The sequence below is a fragment of the Tachysurus vachellii genome, chromosome 6 (genome assembly GCF_030014155.1).
Source record: "Tachysurus vachellii isolate PV-2020 chromosome 6, HZAU_Pvac_v1, whole genome shotgun sequence".
In the NCBI taxonomy this organism is placed as follows: Eukaryota; Metazoa; Chordata; class Actinopteri; order Siluriformes; family Bagridae; genus Tachysurus; species Tachysurus vachellii.
Genome location: NC_083465.1, coordinates 3288186 through 3307706, shown reverse-complemented (window position 1 = coordinate 3307706; position 19521 = coordinate 3288186). Strand labels below are relative to the sequence as shown.

General features: G+C 38.6%; 2 protein-coding genes across 3 annotated transcripts; both read right to left on the bottom strand.

Moving 5' to 3' along the window:
* Positions 1 to 3291: 3291 nt before the first annotated feature.
* Positions 3292 to 9598, bottom strand: khdrbs1a (KH domain containing, RNA binding, signal transduction associated 1a). Of its 2 annotated transcripts, XR_009648570.1 has the most exons (11): positions 9307 to 9598; positions 8258 to 8379; positions 8003 to 8119; positions 7529 to 7675; positions 7284 to 7423; positions 6936 to 7173; positions 6627 to 6700; positions 6483 to 6541; positions 5943 to 6112; positions 3910 to 3978; positions 3292 to 3771 (listed from the first exon to the last, which is right to left on the bottom strand). XR_009648570.1 is itself a non-coding variant. In XM_060871778.1 (9 exons), exons 1-9 carry the CDS (start codon positions 9470 to 9472, stop codon positions 6009 to 6011), a joined length of 1167 nt encoding a protein of 388 aa, XP_060727761.1. In that variant the 5' UTR covers positions 9473 to 9598; the 3' UTR covers positions 5441 to 6008. The 2 variants fall into 2 exon arrangements, 1 of the variants encoding a protein (XP_060727761.1); XM_060871778.1 differs by lacking the exons at positions 3292 to 3771; positions 3910 to 3978 and having other exon boundaries at positions 5441 to 6112.
* A 1872-nt stretch (positions 9599 to 11470) lies between these two features.
* On the bottom strand, positions 11471 to 18474 carry chp1 (calcineurin-like EF-hand protein 1). Its single transcript, XM_060871777.1, has 7 exons — positions 18089 to 18474; positions 16839 to 16911; positions 14878 to 14958; positions 13935 to 14059; positions 13563 to 13624; positions 13021 to 13143; positions 11471 to 12565 (listed from the first exon to the last, which is right to left on the bottom strand). The coding sequence occupies exons 1-7, from the start codon at positions 18153 to 18155 to the stop codon at positions 12512 to 12514; spliced, it is 585 nt and encodes a 194-aa protein (XP_060727760.1). The 5' UTR covers positions 18156 to 18474; the 3' UTR covers positions 11471 to 12511.
* Between the last annotated feature and the right edge of the window lie 1047 nt (positions 18475 to 19521).

The window sequence follows — 19521 nt, the reverse complement described above, 5'->3', positions numbered from 1 at the left end:
TCACAAACTGCGCAGGGTTTTTGGCATGGTTTGGCATGGTTCCAAATGTGGCAAGTTACGATCTTATGCTCAGCCAAGCAGATAATGGAAGATGAGCTGTTCGTTTTGCTTTGTGTGTGTGGTGTGAGTGTGTGGGAGAGTGTGTGCGCGAGTGTGTGTGTGAGTGTGTGAGAGATAAATTCCTCTACACATTTCCTAAACACATTTTAATCTGGAAATAAGCTATGGCCTTGCATACTGAATGAAATGTCTGTTCATGCATAAGTATCCATTATTTACCGTAACTCACTCTCACAGCTTCACACTTCTACAACCCCTGGCAAAAAGTATGGAATCCCCCTCTCAGAAGATGTTCATTCAAATGTTTAATTGTGTAGAAAAAAAACAAGCACATATATGCCACAAAACAATTTTCACTCAACAATCCAAACTTCTGGCTGTATAAAACACTTAAAAAAAACAAATAAAGATAACTATAGTCAATTACAACTGTTTTTACAGATCAAACAGAGGAAAAAATATGGAATCACACAAATCTGAGGAAAATTATATGGAATCACCTGTATCTGATTACAACTGCTAACTATATTTGTAAAGTTCGTCGCAACAAACTTTGATGTTGGCTTTGACGATGCAAGTATTCGCAAAGGACGGTGCTTTTGGAGGCAAGTGGACATAAGGGTTAGTGCTGCTTTTGGAGGCAAGTGGACAGAAAGCTAGGGTGCCAAAACATTTGGCAGTAAGTGGAGACAAGCATGTGACATCATCTGAATACACGTAAGGAAGTTCCCCTCATTGTTCTGAGTGTTTTGATATGTCACATGTCCATGTTGTAAAAAGTTTTTTGATTTTGCATATTTTGGGGGCGGGCCTGCGGGACAACCGGAAGGCCAGTCGGTACATCAATATAAACCTTTGTTCAGAGTATCACCCTAAAGGAGCTGGCAGAGTTTGGTGTAGATAGTTCAAAAGCTTGCTGAGTTATAAACCTCCAAACTTTATAATGGGAGTCTATGGGAAAAAAGGCCACTTTGAGACCCGGTACCGGAAGTACCGGTACTCGGATCGCTTAGAAAAGTCATAGCAACAAACCTCAGTCCAGGGTCTACAACATATCCGAATTTGGTGCATGTTGCTCGAAAGCCCTAGGAGGAGTTACTCTTGATAAATTTTTGTCTAAGCTTAAATAGGAAAACAATGTTGGCTTCTACAAAGCGACATAATTAGTCTGCAGATAAAAAAGTGTGCTTGCACACATTAGTGATGTGTTGAACCAAGATGATTGACATAACTCATGGCTCCAACATGAGAGATGTCAGTTGAAACAAAGGAGAGGATTATCAAACTTCTCGAAGAAGGTAAATCTTCACGGAATGTTGCAAAAGATGTTGGTTGTTCCCAGTCAGCTGTGTCTAAAATCTGGACCAAATACAAATCAAATGGAAAGGTTGTAAAAGGGAAGCGTACCGGAAGACCAAGAAATACATCAAAGCGCCAAGACAGAGAACTTAAAGCAATATGCCTTGAAAACAGAAAATGCACAACAAAACAAATGAGGAACAAATGGGCAGAAAGTGGAGTCAATGTCTGTGACCGGACTGTAAGAAATCGCCTAAAAGAAATGGGATTTACATCCAGAAAAGCCAAACAAAAACCATCATTAACATCTAAACAGAAAAAAACAAGGTTTCAGTGGGCTAAAGAAAGACAATCTTGGACTGTGGATGACTGGATGAGAGTTATATTCAGTGATGAATCACCAATCTGCATTGGGCAGGGTGATGATGCTGGAACTTTTGTTTGGTGCCGTTCCAATGAAATTTATAAAGACAACTGCCTGAAGAAAACATGCAAATTACCACAATCATTAATGATATGGGGTTGTACTGTATGTCAGGTAAAGGTATGGGAGAGATGACAGTCATTACATCTTCTATAAATGCACAAGTTTGTGTTGAGATTTTGGATACTTTTCTTATTCCATCAATTTAAAGGATGTTTGGTGATGGTACAGTAGCATCATTTTTCAGGATGATAATGCATCGTGCCATAGAGCAAAATCTGTGAAAACATTCCTACAGGAAAGACATATGATGTCAATGGCATGGCCTACAAATAGTCCGGACCTCAATCCAATTGAAAATCTGTGGTGGAAATTAAAGAAAATGGTCCACGTCAAGGCTCCAACCTGCAAAGCTGATCTGGCAACTGCAATAAGACAAAGCTGGAGACAGTAGCTGGAGACAGTATACCATTTGTCATTAGTTAAATCCATGCCGAGAATTCAAGCTGTTATAAAAGCCAGAGGTGGTGCAACAAAGTACTAGTATGGTTTTTATTTGGTGATTCCATATAATTTTCCTCAGATTTGTGTGATTCCATATTTTTTTCCTCTGTTTGATCTGTAAAAACAGTTGTAATTGACTATAGTTATCTTTTTTTTTTTTTTTTTTTTAAAAAGTGTTTTATACAGCCAGAAGTTTGGATTGTTGAGTGATAATTGTTTTGTGGCATATATGCTTGTTTTTTTTTTTCCCTACACAATTAAACATTTGAATGAACATCTTCTGAGAGGAGTGACTCCATACTTTTTTGCCAGGGGTTGTAATAACTAACATAAGTAGAGTAAATTATAATCAGAATCGAAGGCTAAAGAGATACCGAGACCTGGGAATGTGAGCTCTGTATCTTCGTTGTAGTAAAAACCTCTGGCTGAATCATTGCACGGTAAAAATCATTTGGGGAAAAAAAAATGTTTGAGGGATGATTATACCCGATTATGTTTTCTCCTGGCAGTAGTCACTACGGAAATGAACACACTGACACTCAAGCTGTCCGGTAACTCGACACAGTACACAGGAATGGTGTGTATTCAGAAAGGAGGAGCCATGAACACTGAATGCAGTATTACAGCTATTCCAGTGCTCGGTAAAATTCCAAGTGAGAAAACCTTTAATCAACCAGAAGTAATATGTGGAAGATTACAGTTCACTTATGTACCAATATAAGCTGATCTTTAACATTTCTAAACATCAATCATTATATTATGGATTACAGACATATTGCTTCATCAGATAACTAACTAACATTCATGAAGCCAAACTAGACATCAGGAAAGTTATTTGCGTAATGTCTTATGAGTTTATAAATCAATTCTTGGGAAGGAAGCAGTTTTTTCCTGAACAAACTTTATCTTGATTAATAAAAAAAAAACCAACAGTGCACTCCCAAATTGGTGTGTAAGTGATTACAGCTCATGGACTGATTATCCCACTCATCCCTACAGGAAATGCAGCCATTAAATCAGAAAGCAGACATGACAGGATAGTTTTACAGAACACTAAACTTTGTCTTTCTGTTTAGGAATGAATAAATGACTGTCACAGACCGGAACTTGATGTTGACATAATAAGTAAGACACTATTCCTGAAAGAATGCTGGGAAGCGAGGACAGCAGAGATTTAAGTCTGTTATATAAGGAAAGAGCATGCTGGGAATTTAGCAAACAGTGGAAAGTCAACAAGGTAGAAATTTAAAAAAAGTACTTAGAAACCTGCATTTTTGCCTTTAACTTTGTAACAAGTCATTTATTGATTATTTAACATACAAAATTCATACAAAAATACTGTGTATCTGTACAAACCTTTTAAAATTTTTATAAAATAAGAAACAAATAACTTTTGACAACAACTTTGTCCATCTTGCAGGGGTTTAAAATCTAACTTGTGGAAAAGCAAATAATTCCAGAAGACGTCCTAATCGAACCCGATCCTAAAGGAACGAAGAGGGGAAAAAAAAGAAAGAATATTAAATCTCCAGGGGATAAAAAGCAAACAAACAAAAAAAAAAATAAAAAAAAAATAAAAAACATCCACACAATTTCCTGTAGTAATCCTACAACAGACTTACTTTTAGGGGTCATCCGATGAGGTGGTCAGTGTAAAATCCAGTCTGCTCTTAGTCACCTTCGGTCAGCATCTGTGTGAAGCGGAAAGAACAAAAAAACCAAAACTTACTACTTTATCACACACACACACAGATCTACGACTGCAGACCAAGCTATACAACTCGTGCGTATTAAATAAAATGACTTTTATTTAATCTATTTTAAGAGTGAAAATGCTAATTATTTTTTATACATTAACCATAAGCTCTATTTTACTTTTAAATCAATTTTTTATTTTTTTAAAAAATACATTAAAACAATAAGATTTTAGAGCAAGAGTTGCATGTAGTAACTGTTTAAATGATGTATCTGGAGTTCGAACGTGTTCTTTATATTATTTTAAGCAAAAACAAACAAATAGTGGTGTTGAAAAAGACATTTAGGGCAGATGTTACCTTTTTTTGTAGCGTTTCCTAAGCCACCTTTTTTGTAGCGCCTCCTTCCCGATTTTTGTTCTTTATTTTTTCAGCCCAACGAAAGTCGCATAAGCCTGCAAGTTTGCAATCTTCTTCACACTACACAACATCTATCCGAGTGTCATGTTGGCCACAGGAATGGGGAAAAGCTTTGTTTTTTGTGTTTTTTACTTTTTTTGTGTTAACACTTTATACATTTTGAAGTACAAGCCCAATAAAGCCAAAGTCTACATTTTTTTTTTTTTAGACTTGTCTGTTCAGTGTAATTTTTGATCATACGTTACCTTCTTTAAACGAGGTTTTTATTTTAGAGGCCACATGGCAGGACTCACCTCACGATCCTTTTCAATAAAAGAAAAAGATGGAGTGAGCAGTACGTTAAAAAAAAAAACAGAAAAAAAAACCCATCAGCACTTCCTCGGGAACGCTGGTGCAGCTTTCAAGAGAAGTAACGCCATTTTGCTGTATTGTGTATAAATCATTGAAATGGGAAAAAAAAAATTAAGGAACTTTTCATTTCAGGACACAAAATAGGGGGTGTTTTCTATGTTAGGGTGTTTTTTATTTTTATTTTTTGGTTCGTTTTAAAGTTTTCTGTGAAAAACAGGACAGTCTATGAATAATAATAATAAATAAATCATTTAACAGCAGCGACGTTAATTGGAATCTAATTAGCAACGGTTTATACACAATATTTTTGACATCCACTGAACAAACGAAGGACATGGATTATATTTGCATGCAAGGATTTCTAAAAAAAAAAAAAAACTAGTTAGTAAATTGCATTTATGTACTGACAGCTAGAAGAAAAGCAAAAATACCAGGTTTTGTTAGCTGGAAAACAAGACTGCGCTTTATTGACCGACATTCTACAGAAAGACATGTTTAGTTCCCTATTTAGGCAACGAACACAAGTATTTTTGTGAAATGCAAAACTATAGACAGCAAAATAAAACGATTAACCATAGATAAACTTATATACATATTTTTTAGACTGGCCACATTTATTTTTTTTTCTCCATTACAAAAAGAGAAACTTCATAATCAACGAAAATTTGAGTTATTATTTTTTTTCCCCCTTTTGAACAAAATACTGCGCCTGAAAATGAACATTTTGTTTCTTCAGAGAAAATTCTTGAGTTTGTCAGATAGTTCACATTTCTATAGCCGTCAGTTTAAGGTTGGTGTTTTAGTGTTGGGTTTTGACAGCGGCTTTTAAACACTTTCCTTCTTTCATTTTGAAGCCTTTTGGTGAGGTTTTTTTTTTTATTTTGTTAAAGGACCACAATACTTAAAAGCGAGCCACTTTTTTCCGCGACTATTTGTAGGCAGATCTCGAGTTTCTACGTTTTACTCACAATAATTACATGTTCAAAAAAAAAAAAAAAACCAATAATAATAATAATAAATCATCAGCAAGCATAGTGCACAAGCCAACAATGCAGAGAGGAAAGCGCTAAAACGAAAGTCCTAAGTGAGCAAATACCTTAAATGTTACTACAAATATTTAACCAGAATGACAGTAAAAAAAGAGAACAGAAAAAAAAAAAATGAGAACAAAAATAATATCTAAAAATTACTTTGAGCTGTTAAAAGGAGTTACAATTGGAGACGGTTGCCCAGGCAACCAGAGTGTGCGACACCTCTCAGAATCTTCCGTACGGATGTTCGCGGTAGTTTCCTTTATTCTGGCGAGCAGGAGGAGCTTTTCCTCCACTCCCCCACGCAGCACCTTCCCAATCGTCCTCAGCTACAGGGGAACAACAAGAAACGAAGAAAAAAAAAAAAAAAAAAAGACATGACAATGTTGGTGTGTTGGGATTTCTTCAATAAATAAATATAAATAAATAAATAAATTGCAAAAGTTCACTGGGAAATGGATGGAATCACAGGTTAAAAAAACAAACAAACAAACAAAAAAAAAAAGAGTCTATAGTCAAAGTCAGTCTGTGTTTGTTTAGTTAAAGCCCTGGTAACAGCAATATTGTTGGAACAAAAGAAAGAACAAAACTGAGGTTGTGATGGGGTGGGGTGGGGTGGACTGGACCGCTTTCTGGAAAATAAGTCATGCCCTCAATGTGAAACGGATGTTAAAAGCAAGGTGCATTACATGTACGTACCGTATGATTCATAGTTTTCTTGAGCCTCCCCATGACCATAGTCGTAGTATTCAGTTTCTCTGAATAAAGAAACAAGTGACATTACGTCAACAAAAACAATTTCCAAAGTTACCTTTGCAAAACAAGGTTAAAAAAGGGACCTACCCCTGTGGTGCTGACTGGTTGTAATAGTTCTCATAACCTTCGTATGGAGTTTCAGTGTAGCTCTCGTCATACGACTAAAGAGAAAACGAGGTGTGGTTTTATAAGGGTTAGTTTCAATAAAGCATTGGCTTAAAAAAAAAAATTAAAAAAAAAAAAAAAAACTGCTACGGTTTACTGTTAAAATCTAAATATGAAATTGAATTTAAACATAGAAAAACATCTAGTATGAAGACAGCTTCAAGTCACGTGTTCATTAAATCGCGAGTCCCCTGTATTTGGTAGCTACCGACGGATCCATTGAACACTCACGTATTCCTCGTACGACTCTGGTGCTTGATGCTGCTGGTGAGAGAGCGCGGATGCAGGTGTCATCCTCTGTGATGCAGTGGGGGGTCGGGACCGTCCTGCTGCACCTCCGCGGTTAGAGGAGGCAGAAGGATGTCCACCCCGGCCCACAGGTGCTCCTCTGGCTGCTCCACCTCTTCCTGGGCCTCCCCTGGGGGCACCGCCACGAGGGGCACCGCCACGCTGGAGCATGCCACGACCCCTGATTAGAAGAAATGATCACATCAGAGTTATGATATACATGATTATATTATCAGAGATCTTAGGAAAAGGAAAATGCACAGTACAAGACTAAAGTCTGTGTTCCAGTACCTGGCTCCAAGCATGGGAGGTGGTGGGCCACCGCGGCCCCGACCAGGGCCTCCACGGCCACGAGTGGGCGCGTCTTGAGCGCCGTTTAGATACCCGACATCCATGAAGGGATCCTGATGCATCTCGTCCATGTTGTCTACCTGAAACGGAGCGACCATCAAGGCAATCATTAGTAACAACGTTTACTCATTCACCCTCAACTCGTTCGGAACAAATAGTGAACTGTGCTGCCGCAATCAACTTACAGGCATGAGGAACTTCTTGACCTCGTCCATAGCGTGAGCCATGCGCATGTAACATTCAGGGATTGGCGCAAACACTTCAATGTACACGTGCAGCTCCATGGACAGGTGAGCGTATTTGGGCTCCCCTCCCTTCCTCAGCTCTTCTTCCTAAAGAAATAAGTAAATAAGCAAACAAACTCATGTAACGGATTCTACTAAACATTTAAATGACCCGCTTTAGCATATATAAACATAATGGGCAACAAATGAACAAGTCATTAATATGATGCAGCTACACACTGTCACCTAGTGGCACAGCCGATACTCTTACAACAAAAACACCTGACTACTCGAATAAATGGCAAGTCACTGTAATAATTTTACCGCCTTGTGCACGTTTATCAAGAATTCTGAGTGGCCCTAATATGTTCAGGTCACCCATCGGTAGGTCATTCGTTAAAACTAAAACAATAAGAAGTTTAATTTCTTTTTCACCTTGTTCTTGTCTCTCATGGAGCCTTTGCCCAAGACTGAAATCTTGGCTCCGGTGTCCTCTTGCAGTCTTTTAATGGTGCTGCCCTGGGGTCCAAGAATCTTTCCCACAAAGTTGAACTAAAGACGACGACAGCAGAAACTCGTAAATCAGGAAGATATCCAGGCAAAGCATTGAGACGGTTGTCAGACAAAGGTTAGATTAGAAATACCGCACAAAGTGCCTTGTTTAGAGCCGATCCATTTCCACACACTCACCCGAGGATACTGTTTTACAGGAATAAGCACCCGTTCCTTCACCCGCACATTTTTGGTGGTGAACAGGTCCAGATACGTTTCTCCATCTTTTTTTGGCTCGCCTTTCTGAATCCTTTCGATTTCTGTAACACACAAGAGGAAGAAATGAAGAAGCCTGGATGATGCAGTGGAATAATCCGGACTACTCCGTTTCTGATTAGTGCACACTACCAGATGAACAGAAATGCTTTGAATGACATGAAATGTCTTGGAACTGAAAGAGAAAAATTTGGATTAAAACCAGTGCACAAAAAAAAAAGAAATAAAGTGAGACTAATTGTGATTCTTTGGGCTTCTCTTCAAGCACAATATTTATTCAGCTCTCTAATTACAATCAGATGAAACTTCCAAGTCAGCTTGTCTCATTAAACGTTTAATTCTATTCATCATTTCCATCTTAATTACTAAAACCAGCCTTTTTTTTTTTAACCACAAACGTTCAATGATTGTGCATGAACCACTACATAAATACTTTCTACATAAGACATCATGGTAATTTACAGCCAGAATAAACAAACAAACAAACAAAGCAGACAGGAAATAAATCCTGAAGGCATTTTGAACGCTTTACAGAAAAATAAAAAAAAAGGTTTAAAACCATTATATGTAATCACAATCACAGTCTTTTTGCACATACAAGACATCAATAATCGACCAAGACACCTTTAATGAATGGGTTTGTGTGTGTACGCTTTAAAAAATGAGACGAATTACACGATCCTATTCTATATCGACACTGGTTTCGTATCCGAGTACAAACTGTGCACGTTATTTGCGTTTTCCTTTTGTTAAAGCACAGAGCTGGTACCATGCTAAGCTAACCTATGCTAAGCTAACCTATGCTAAGCTAACCCTTGCTTTGTTGACTAGCTCGGCCTAGCTAGCGTTAGCACGCCGCTCCCACGTTGTTAGCATTACCTAGCAACCGAGCAGCAAACACAATAGGTGTGTAAACACGCACGTACACAGACTTTGAGCTTGTAGTAAAGCGAACTGGGTTGTTTACAGACCTGCAGTGAGCAGTTTCATGGCGTGAGTGAACGACGCATCCAGGCTGTCTTTCTCCGCCAGCAGCTCAGGCAGATATTTACTCTCACTCTCCATGCTGGGATCAGTAGTGCTGCTGCTACTGTTAGCTTTCTTTCCCTTGGGGTTATTGTTACGGTTGGCGTCCATAGATCCCGAATCTAAAGAATTGCGTGTAATATTCGGAGCGCCGGAAGGAATAGAGAAGAACCGAAAATTTGTGCAGCTTCTCTAACAAAGATGGTGGTGCCGTGGATGCTGGATTCTTTTTTTTTTTTTTTTTCCCCCACCCGTATTCAAAGAACCCGTCATACTTCACAACGATTGGTTTAAGAACAGTTTGATAAAAGAAGCTAATGATTGGATACGTTGTAGAGCCCTAGCCAATCGTAGCTTAGAAGGCGGGACTTTTGTGGGGTATTGTGCGTCAACCGAACACCGGAACAGGAAGGTGGAGATGTGAAGGGGAAAAAATCATTAAATGGAAAAAAAAAAAAAAGATTCGTTAAACCGTTCTGCTGATTTCAGGGGGTATGAGTTAATGAAAGTGGAAATCGAAAATGATTACAAAGAACCTTCTGCCTTCCAAAATTGAACTACATATTAATTCATAATGAATATTCATGCGCCTCAGCCATGTTAAAGAATTAACCATAACAAACCATTAATCACAACAAACCATTAATTATTGCAAACCATTAACCATTACCATGTGAAAGCACTGGTGGACCCCCTTCATCAGTAGAAAAAAAAAATTATTTTAATGTATTAATAAATAAATAAATAAATAAATAAATAAATAAATCCACAGCAGGTAATTCAAACATCTTGACCATTTAATGATTGAACAATATGGAAAATTACTACCAGCCAGAAAATAAAGGTCTAGCTGTTTGTCCAGCTCTTTCTGTGCTTTGGCAGCTAACCAGACAAACACAATGTACATCAGGGATAATAATTGTGTTAAGGAAATACCACAATGCAATTCATGGGGTTGGTATCCTAGAAATTCACAGCGGGTCGAAATGACTGTTAAGCAGAGTACAATTTCACACAGTTTGTTTATTTTAAACAAGACAGAAGTAGCTCAGATTTACGTTACATGTCCAGTCAAGTCACATTAACATACTCTGTCTAAATTACTTTTGTCCCCGTTGCAAAGAGTTGCCTGGTCAACAGTTTACTTATTCATTAAACAGTCAAAGTGATCTATTTATTGCTGCAGTTAACCTTCGGGATGAACTGGAACACAAAACTTTGGCCATACATGGTAGTGTGGTAGTGTAGAAGTGGTAGCCCAGTGGTTAAGGTGTTGGTCTACTGATCCGAAGATTGTGAGTTTCAATCCCTGGGCCACCAAGCTGGGGCCCCTGAGCAAGGCCCTTAATTCTCAGCTGTATAAATATAAGCAGCTGCCAAATGTATTGCAGTGGGTTTGTATGCTCTGGATGTTTTTATAACTTACACTCTAGTACTAAAAATAGATGTTCCTGCTCCAAATATCTTTTATACCCATTAGACTAATGAATACATTCATAAAATATATATATATATATATATATATATATATATATATATATATACTTAATGTGTTTGAATTAGGAGCTATTCAAAATGTCCTCCAAGGAAATCCAGCTGGGTCAATAATCAGCCCAGAGACGGCACCGCTTACTCGACAATCGCCTGTAAATTGTCCTTGGATCAACAGAAGCACAGATTTTCAATAGGTCAGTTCAGGAGAGTCATCTGAAAGTCATCTGCTGTGATTGTGCTGCTCAAATACAGTGACACAAAAGATGTACTGGCTTGAATGTGCACTGTTTTGTCATCCACAGCAAGACAAATAGTGCTCAGAAAAAAGCTTGGACACACGGCTGATCGAGCCTGCACTTATAGCCTGTGTTCAATTTCCTGAAAATGCAAATAGCATTTTTTGTATATTTTTTTCTTGCAAGAAAAAAAGGATTTTTTAGTAGAGAGAGAGAGAGAGAGAGAGAGAGAGAGAACACAAAGCTGTATACAGCATAAAACTAGTTCAGAAAAGACATTTACAGTATTATGTTACTGATATTAACATCTCACCCAACTTCAGTCTGATCTGTAGCCAAAAAAATGTCAAAAATTGAAATGAATGAAATATACAAAAGCAATATGGCACTTCAACTTTTATTTGACCAAAATCACACTTCTCTTTCACTCCCCATAATGTCTGTATGACAGAATATACAACTAACAAATCCCACTGAGTAATAAAATAATGGAACTGATTTATTTGTCCATTGCTTAGAGTTACAAGCCAACAATCACAATCAGTGACTAGACATGACATCATACAGACGTGTACACGGAGCGAGAAACAGCAAGCCCTACTGATCACAGAGAATTTTCATAATCAGCAATTTATAGCTTCTAAAGCAGGAAATGTGCGCAATATAAACAAACGACATTTGATCGCCGGAGGCAGTTAAAAAATACAGCACATTGACAGTGGTGCTTTGTGTGAAGTTGCACAGTTCACTGAACCTTGACTGACTGTGTGAATCAGAAGGCCATCGGACTCCATGTCTCCATGTGCTAGTGTCTTAAAAAGCAAAGCCGAAAGCTTCGGGATGCTTTTTTTTAGGAAATGTTTAAATACCAAGAGACAAGACTCCACATGAAGCCTTAATTCGTTTGCTTATTTAATCTCCCATATAAGCAAATGTTTTAGGGCGAGGATATGTGCAAATGTGTCACAATTACATATCCTGAGCTCTCACATAATATTGAAGAAAAAAAATGTAATAAAAAGAACATTTTAATGCAATAAAGCGAAATGTAAAGTTAGTGCGTGTTAAGATTAAGACAGACATTTCACATTAAATGCGAAAGATTTGGCTTTGAATAAAATAACCCAAGTTACGTTTTGAAAGCACTCCATCACTACATCTACTACGTTGCATGAAACAACAAGAGAGCTGGGTTCAAACCAGGAATTGTCCAGAATAAATACAGTGGCTGACCGGCTCGACAACTGAAGGCACGTGAATATTCCCTTTGATCCGAACAACAACAAGAGTGTGATTGCGAGCTATGATTTCACAGAAAAAAGGAATATATAGAAGACAAATCGACGACGGCCATAACAGGAGTAATCGGAGCCGAGGAGACCGAAATGCGTCAGACCAACAGCGGGACAGCAGCGATGCATTAGTGCAGGAAGCGAATGCTCATCTTCTGCTCAACGTCAACTTTCTCCAACACCTGAAGAGAGGGAAAAACATACGTCATGCACATCCGTCAATAAACGTGAATCAATGAAATCATTACACAATTTAATTACGATATTCAACAGAGTTTTCAGACGGTTTCAGGAACAAACTCAGACAGGTTTTACCGTGTGATGTAGAGTATTAAAAGTGACATGATCCACATGTGACCACTCAATCGTCTATAGACAGAGTTACACTGTGACACCAAAGTTGTTAATGTTCTTAAACAAGGTGGGCGATTAAACTAGCCAGCAATAAGAAGACACTGTAACATCAACAAGAAAAACATTTTAGTCATAGCTACAGCTTAATAGCCACTTAAATCAGATCAGAGTGATGGATCTTACCCGTTTCTTTTATTCACAGACTGATGTTAAATCTTTGTAATCTAGCTTTTTTTTTTAAACTATTCTTTAGCATAGAAACATGACTCTTGTGCTGTGTCACCTTGATGAACTCGCTGAAGGAGATGCACATGTCTCCGTTGGTATCGGCCTCCTGGATGGTCCGGTCTGCGATGCTGCCCAACTGCTCGTCCGAAATATTCACACCGACCATCATCCGCAGCACCTGAACACACACAGGAACATGACAGAGAAACGCTGATGAAGACAGGAGTTTATGGGTTGTGCTTTCTCTGTATCGTGACAAGCCAAGTCAAAAATAAAGAGAGGCTGGTCAGGAAATGACCGTTCATAGCTGTTTAACTTAAAAAATGTAATCACTGGCAATCTGCTGTGGTGAAAGATGAAGATTATTATTTGATCTATCACAAATAACCCCAAGTAAGCTGTTCCTGCACTGACTCTGAAACCTGTGACATCACTGGAAAATAAGGAGTGTCCGAGCGCAGGGCTTTTCTTTAGGTGGTGTCAGCTGACAGTGAGGCGTGTCTGTTATTAGGTTAGGATACAAAGATCTCTGTGTTTCCTCAAACAAGAAAATAGATGAGATTTTTAACACATGGTGATGTATGAAAATGTGCTCACCTGGAGTAGTTCATCTCGAGAGATTTTATCATCTCGGTCCAGGTCATAGAGACGGAAGGCAACTGGAAGAGGGGGGGAGGACAAATAAAAAGATATATTGACCAGCTCTTTTTAATTCCAAAGTGAAAAATAAGGACATATGATCTAGTCTTTGAGGAGAAATAACACATAATCACACGCAAGCTATGCTCAATTTTGTCAATGCCTGGGGGGAAAAAAGCATTAAAATTAAGATTCTGTGAGCGAGTGTGTACTCGTCTTAGGTCCGCACACGATGGTTTAATTAGTGAATTCAACAGTACTCAGTGTGAACATGTTATACAGAGATTGGTTCTGAGGTTTCTATGATCATGGTGCTGACAGAAGACTCACAGAGCAGTTTGTTGTTCCTGCTGTTGAGTGGCTCAATGTTCGGGTCCTTGTTCTTCTCGTTGTCTTCGACTGGCCGGAAGTGGGCCAACGTCCTCATGAAGCCTCGGAAGTTCACCTGATCCTCTCTACACAAAGATAACACGGACGTGAGCATGAATCAGAGTCCTTTTATTAACATCAGCTCACGCTGAATGTTCTCTAGAAGGCGAGAAGGGCAGGAAGTTTCTACAGTGAACGTATGTAAAGTTTATTTTAAGTCTTATACGCCCAGCCTTAACATCTCAAAGTGAACCACACACTCCAGAAGAGTTAAATAAAAACATGTGTATGCAACACACCTAGTATTAAACCGCCTACACGGCAATCTTTCAAGGAACATAATGACATGGTCTCTAAAACTCTGGCTCAGACATGACCATGAAACTAAAAAAAAACCCCAGAGAGTGGAGAGTATTCTGTCTCGGGTGTTGGAGACGTGTTTCATAACAACATTGCAATCTTCCTGACCGTCAAAGAGGATGAGCATTATGACACACACACACACACACACAAACCCCAAACCAAACCTGCCTCACTAAACCAGCTTGCCTTTTACAAATAAAACAGCTAGACAGCCTCGTGGTAACCAAGACGACACTCTGTAAACGTCTGTTGCGCAATATGTGCTGTTATGCAATATGATTTTCATCCTGTCAGACAACTCAAGGTCAGATTGCAACATGTGGTCACGTTGCAAGTGGATCCGAAGTGGCGTTTAATCATATTTGAGCTGCTATAAGACACGTCACATATTTTAGTGACAGCTGTTTTGATATGAAGAGACGATAACTGTCTCATGATCTTAAAAGATGAGTTGGAAAAAATGTCCTTCACAAAACATCAATACAGTGTCATATATATATATATATATATATATTCTAAAAAATATTAGCACTGTATTCACCCCTCTGAGAAGAAGGCGTTGATTATCCGATCACCAAGAGGGTTGATGGCCAGCTCTGGAATTCTCTGGAAGTCTTCACGACTGAACAGAAGAGGAAAACAGAGAGAGAATTTTATTAGAGACTTTTTTCACATTTTAACGACAGAATTAAAGCACTGCATGTAAATGTAAATCTTTCTGTTAAAACACATCTATCACCACTTACAACTTGAGGGGTGAGGGATTGACAAAATTAAATGTAACTATAAATGGATAAATATTATGAGGAATCAAACACTGCTGATTGAACTTTGGAGTGCTAAGCTTTCAAACAATCAACTGTATATTTTTTCTATGTATTCTATATTTTCCCCCTTACACCGCAGCTCTATCTATTCGTCCTGCGAGACGTACATCTCAGATCATTTCTGAGTAAGAATAACAGCACACATTTTCACGCACAACCCAGGATCACGTTCCGGTAACGAACCGTCAAACAAGTCACCTTGAACTCACGCGAGCGAGTGTGACTGAGACAATGTAGCGTGTATGTCCTGAATCAAGGACGTGGAGTTTCGGATTCTGTGTACTAATGAAACACAGTACACACAGAATCTCCTGGCATTACACTACCAGGTCTGTGGGAGTAGTTTCACTGTAAATAAAGCTTTATACCCACAGCTTTTATACACGAAAGCATAACTGTTTAAAGTGTAAACAGAATAAAAAAAACATACCCAGCTACTGTACTATTAAATCAAATGACAAATGACAGATTGTTTGAGGTCATAGACGGGATTTCTGCAATTGAAGCAGGAAAGTGCTGTAAACCTGTGGAGTCATGCTTCATTATGATGTTATTGAATTCATACATTAAATACACATATTGTTAATTATGAAATTTGACGTGAGTGATAATCAGTCTGACAAAAGCGTGGCTTTAAATGCGTCTGCAGTCAGATTACACAAAAACGTGCCGGAGATAAAGGATGAGCCACACCGTCCAGAGGTCAGCTATCAGTGTGAGTCGACACTCCCACCAGAGGAGAAATGACACCCAATGTTCCCCCATGAGACACATTTCTTCACAATTCATTGACATTTTAGAGTTATTCATTCCACAGACGCTTTGACGCAAAAGGACAAACGAGGGTATGATCCAACCCAAGCATGAAGATTAACTTGAGCACAGGAAAGAACAAATTACAAAACATTCGTTTCTGTTTCCTTTCAAAAACCACATCTTAACAGTGAAATGTTCACATTACTGCTGAGGTAATAACGGCTGTTGCATGACATTAACTGTATTTCTTTTTTCCCCCCATAGAACGATCCAATCCAGGAATGACAGGTGAAGTGTCAAGAGTTCACTACACCATGATCAAAAGCCCTATGGGCAAATAAGTGCTCCAGTGGGTTAGATTTGGCTGCGAGGTAAATCCTAATGGTCTTAACATGCTCATTAACGTGTCATACGTATCAGTTAAGTGTCATAGGTATCAATTACAGGCCAACCCGCCTCATAGCACCTCATCATTGGTTATTTGCTTGCAACAACATGCCCAGTCATTCTTTAATCACGGTGCATAGAAAAAAGTTAGTTCACTGCAAAAAAAAAAAGCCATTATTGATGGATGGTGAGGGGAGGAAGTGTTTTATATTATGAAGTTTCTAGCTTTTATCGCTTTACTGCTACGTGAGGCTGTTGCGTTATTAAAAAAAAAGTGACTGGAAAAATTTTTCCCTGCTGTTACAACTGCCCTGGTGTTCAAGATTCTACAGCCTGTGACCAGAAAAGTGTACAAAGATATAGTGAAGACTGAAAATAAAAACTGCTGATTTAATGCATTAATCGTCGGTGTTGGTTTTTGGGAGTGAACAGTGATATACTCCCCGTCTCTATGTTTGCTCTGTGACCCATGTCAGTGTACAGTTCTTATCTATGTGTGTGTGTGTGTGTGTGTGTGTGTGTGTGTGTGTACCTGAGAGCACCGTTCTCACCCTTGTCCAAGCTGTGGAATCGGCTGTAGAGCCGAGTGATCTGACTGTGTGAGACTGTGTGAAACAGACACAGATATCCTCATCAGCACTAAATCCATAAAGTCAAAGACATTAAACAATGGCTGCATAATAAAGTTCAAAATCAAGATCGTTTCATCACTCTATTATTTTATGAGACTAGATTAGTCCATGTGTTCAAATAAACCATTAAATCAGAATATGGCTTCTATAAAACTGAAGAATAAATGAGCCCAGTGTAAAAATACGACTGTACAGTAATTGACCGAGCCCAAGACCACATAGTGACTCACTGTGTTAGACTGGTCTGTGTTAGACTGGTCTGTCCTGCTCTGTTCTTTATGTATCACCGCTGAGACAGAACACTGTTTAATGTGGGCAGAACACCACAGTGTTAAGGACTGTGATTAATAAAACCCACAAGGACGTAGTTATAGATCGGTTACTCGGATCAGGTGCATTCTGAGATATAGTGCATCCCCATCGTGCATCCATTTAGAGAAAAACAGTTGTGTGTGTGTGTGTGTGTGTGTGTGTGTGTGTGTGTGTGTGTGTTGTACCACACCAAAACCACAGTGGTGTGAAAATCACAGGGTTAAAAAAACCATCCTGGGAAAATAAGGGAAGAAATCACTGGTCTGAAAATTTGGTTATTTGTAGCTCAGTGTCAAAAAGTGAGAAGTCCAAGCCTTGATCCGTAGATTAATGAAATTAAAACATCTACCAAATGAAAATGTTCTAACATAACAGACGTGGGATCATAACAACAAATGGTTCAGCATTTTAAACACAGATAATTGCTTGGTTTTTTTCTCCTGGTAGAAATGAGTAAAGAGAACAAAAAAACAAACAAACAGATAGACCTCTGTTCCCAAAAGAAATAACGCAAATTGTGTCTACAAACAGATATAATACATTTCTTGGTGTTATTTCTACTGGCTATATAATACCGAAGGGGAAACGTGTCAGACGTGTTTAATCTATCGTTCTATTGATTTTCTGTTCATGACGTAATATTCAGTCGTTTTTACACTGAAACCAGAAGGTTTTAAGAATAAAGGTGTTTATAGTAACTCGTTTATTTGCGTGTAATAATAATAGATATGTGATGATTTAGAGATGTGATGTGTTAGTGTTGAGAATCAGTAGTAAAGTGTCCTAACGGCTCTGTGTGGAAAAGTCGTTTATTTAGCTTAGAGTTTAATGAACTTACATCCAGTTTCCTTCTTAATTTCCTCAATGTCCTCCTCCCTGAGAAGTGACGATGCTCTGGACCCCATGTCTCCTCTCTCTCACTCTTGTGCTGTCAACTTATATACTGTATGTGTGTGTGTTCTTTATTTTGTTGCTAACACACCCGTCCTGATTAGCCGGCTAAGCTACCGGTTTCACACCGCGAACGTTTACCTCACTATCTTAACAACACACACACAAATTTGCTATATTTGCGCTCAATATCCACTTTAAAGATGTTATAGACACTTTTATCGCCACTATCGGTGGTTCTTCTACGATAAACGTATCAGACATACGGTTAATGTTGCTAACCGACCACCTAGCAGAGTAAAAGGTATCAGTTACTGTGCGCTACTGTAGCACAGCGAGCCGGTTTCCGTGCAACAGCACCCACCCCCTTTAACTCTGATTGGCTGATATTTCTCACACCCAGATCTCTATTGGATAATCCAAAAGTCAGTCGTATCAATGTAGTTGAAGCTCAAATAGCCCTCTGTAGGACAGACGGTGCGCTTCATTTAACGACAGCTCTCGATTTTGGAGTCAGCTGAAAGATTGAGCAACTTTGGTATCACGTTTATTCGTTGTAGTAAAATAGTAATTGACATTTTGTTTGAAGGACACGTCTGCTAAAATGTTATACGATGTAATACACGATTTTAAAAATACACCAAAATATAAACAATAACAATAAAAGGTGTAGTAGCACTCATTAATGTTTTAGTTGTCGAAATAATCTGGAAAAAATGTCCTCAGCAACCTGTGTATTAAGTGACCCACTTAGACCCACTTGACTGACTCCCGGTCTGGAATTCGAGGTGTGTGTGTGTGTGTGTGCGCGTGCGTGCGTGCGTGCGTGTACGTTTGGATGAGGCCAATATGGATCATTTTATAGCCTAATGAATGAAGTTAGGAATTGGACTCAATTAGTAATTAATAAATAAATAAATAAATAAATACTGTAGTTAACTGTTAGATTTGATCATCTTAAAAAAAGAAATCTGACATAATGCAATTGCTAAATCCATGGTCCAGTGTGTTGTGAAGCTGAAAGTTTAAGTATGTAAAAAATAATTATAAATAAATCAGTAATAACAAGCTCCAATTAATGGTTCCAATCAAGTACAAAAAAAATCTTATACATTTCATACAGTAAAGTGTTGCTGGATCACAGCAGTTTGGGATCTGAGTTTTGGTTACTGTCTGTGAAGAGTTCCTGTGTATGTTGGGTTCTATGTAATCTTGGGTTCTCTCTATAGAGGGCGTTCCTCTGACCCCCCAATACCTGCCAGCGGGTGTAGGTGTTGGTGTCAGCTATGCTACATTGGCCCCTGGCAAATGAACCTGTATCCTGTCCAGAGTCAGTGAACTGCTAGATCCTGCTGCAGTACTTGTAACCATATTTACACT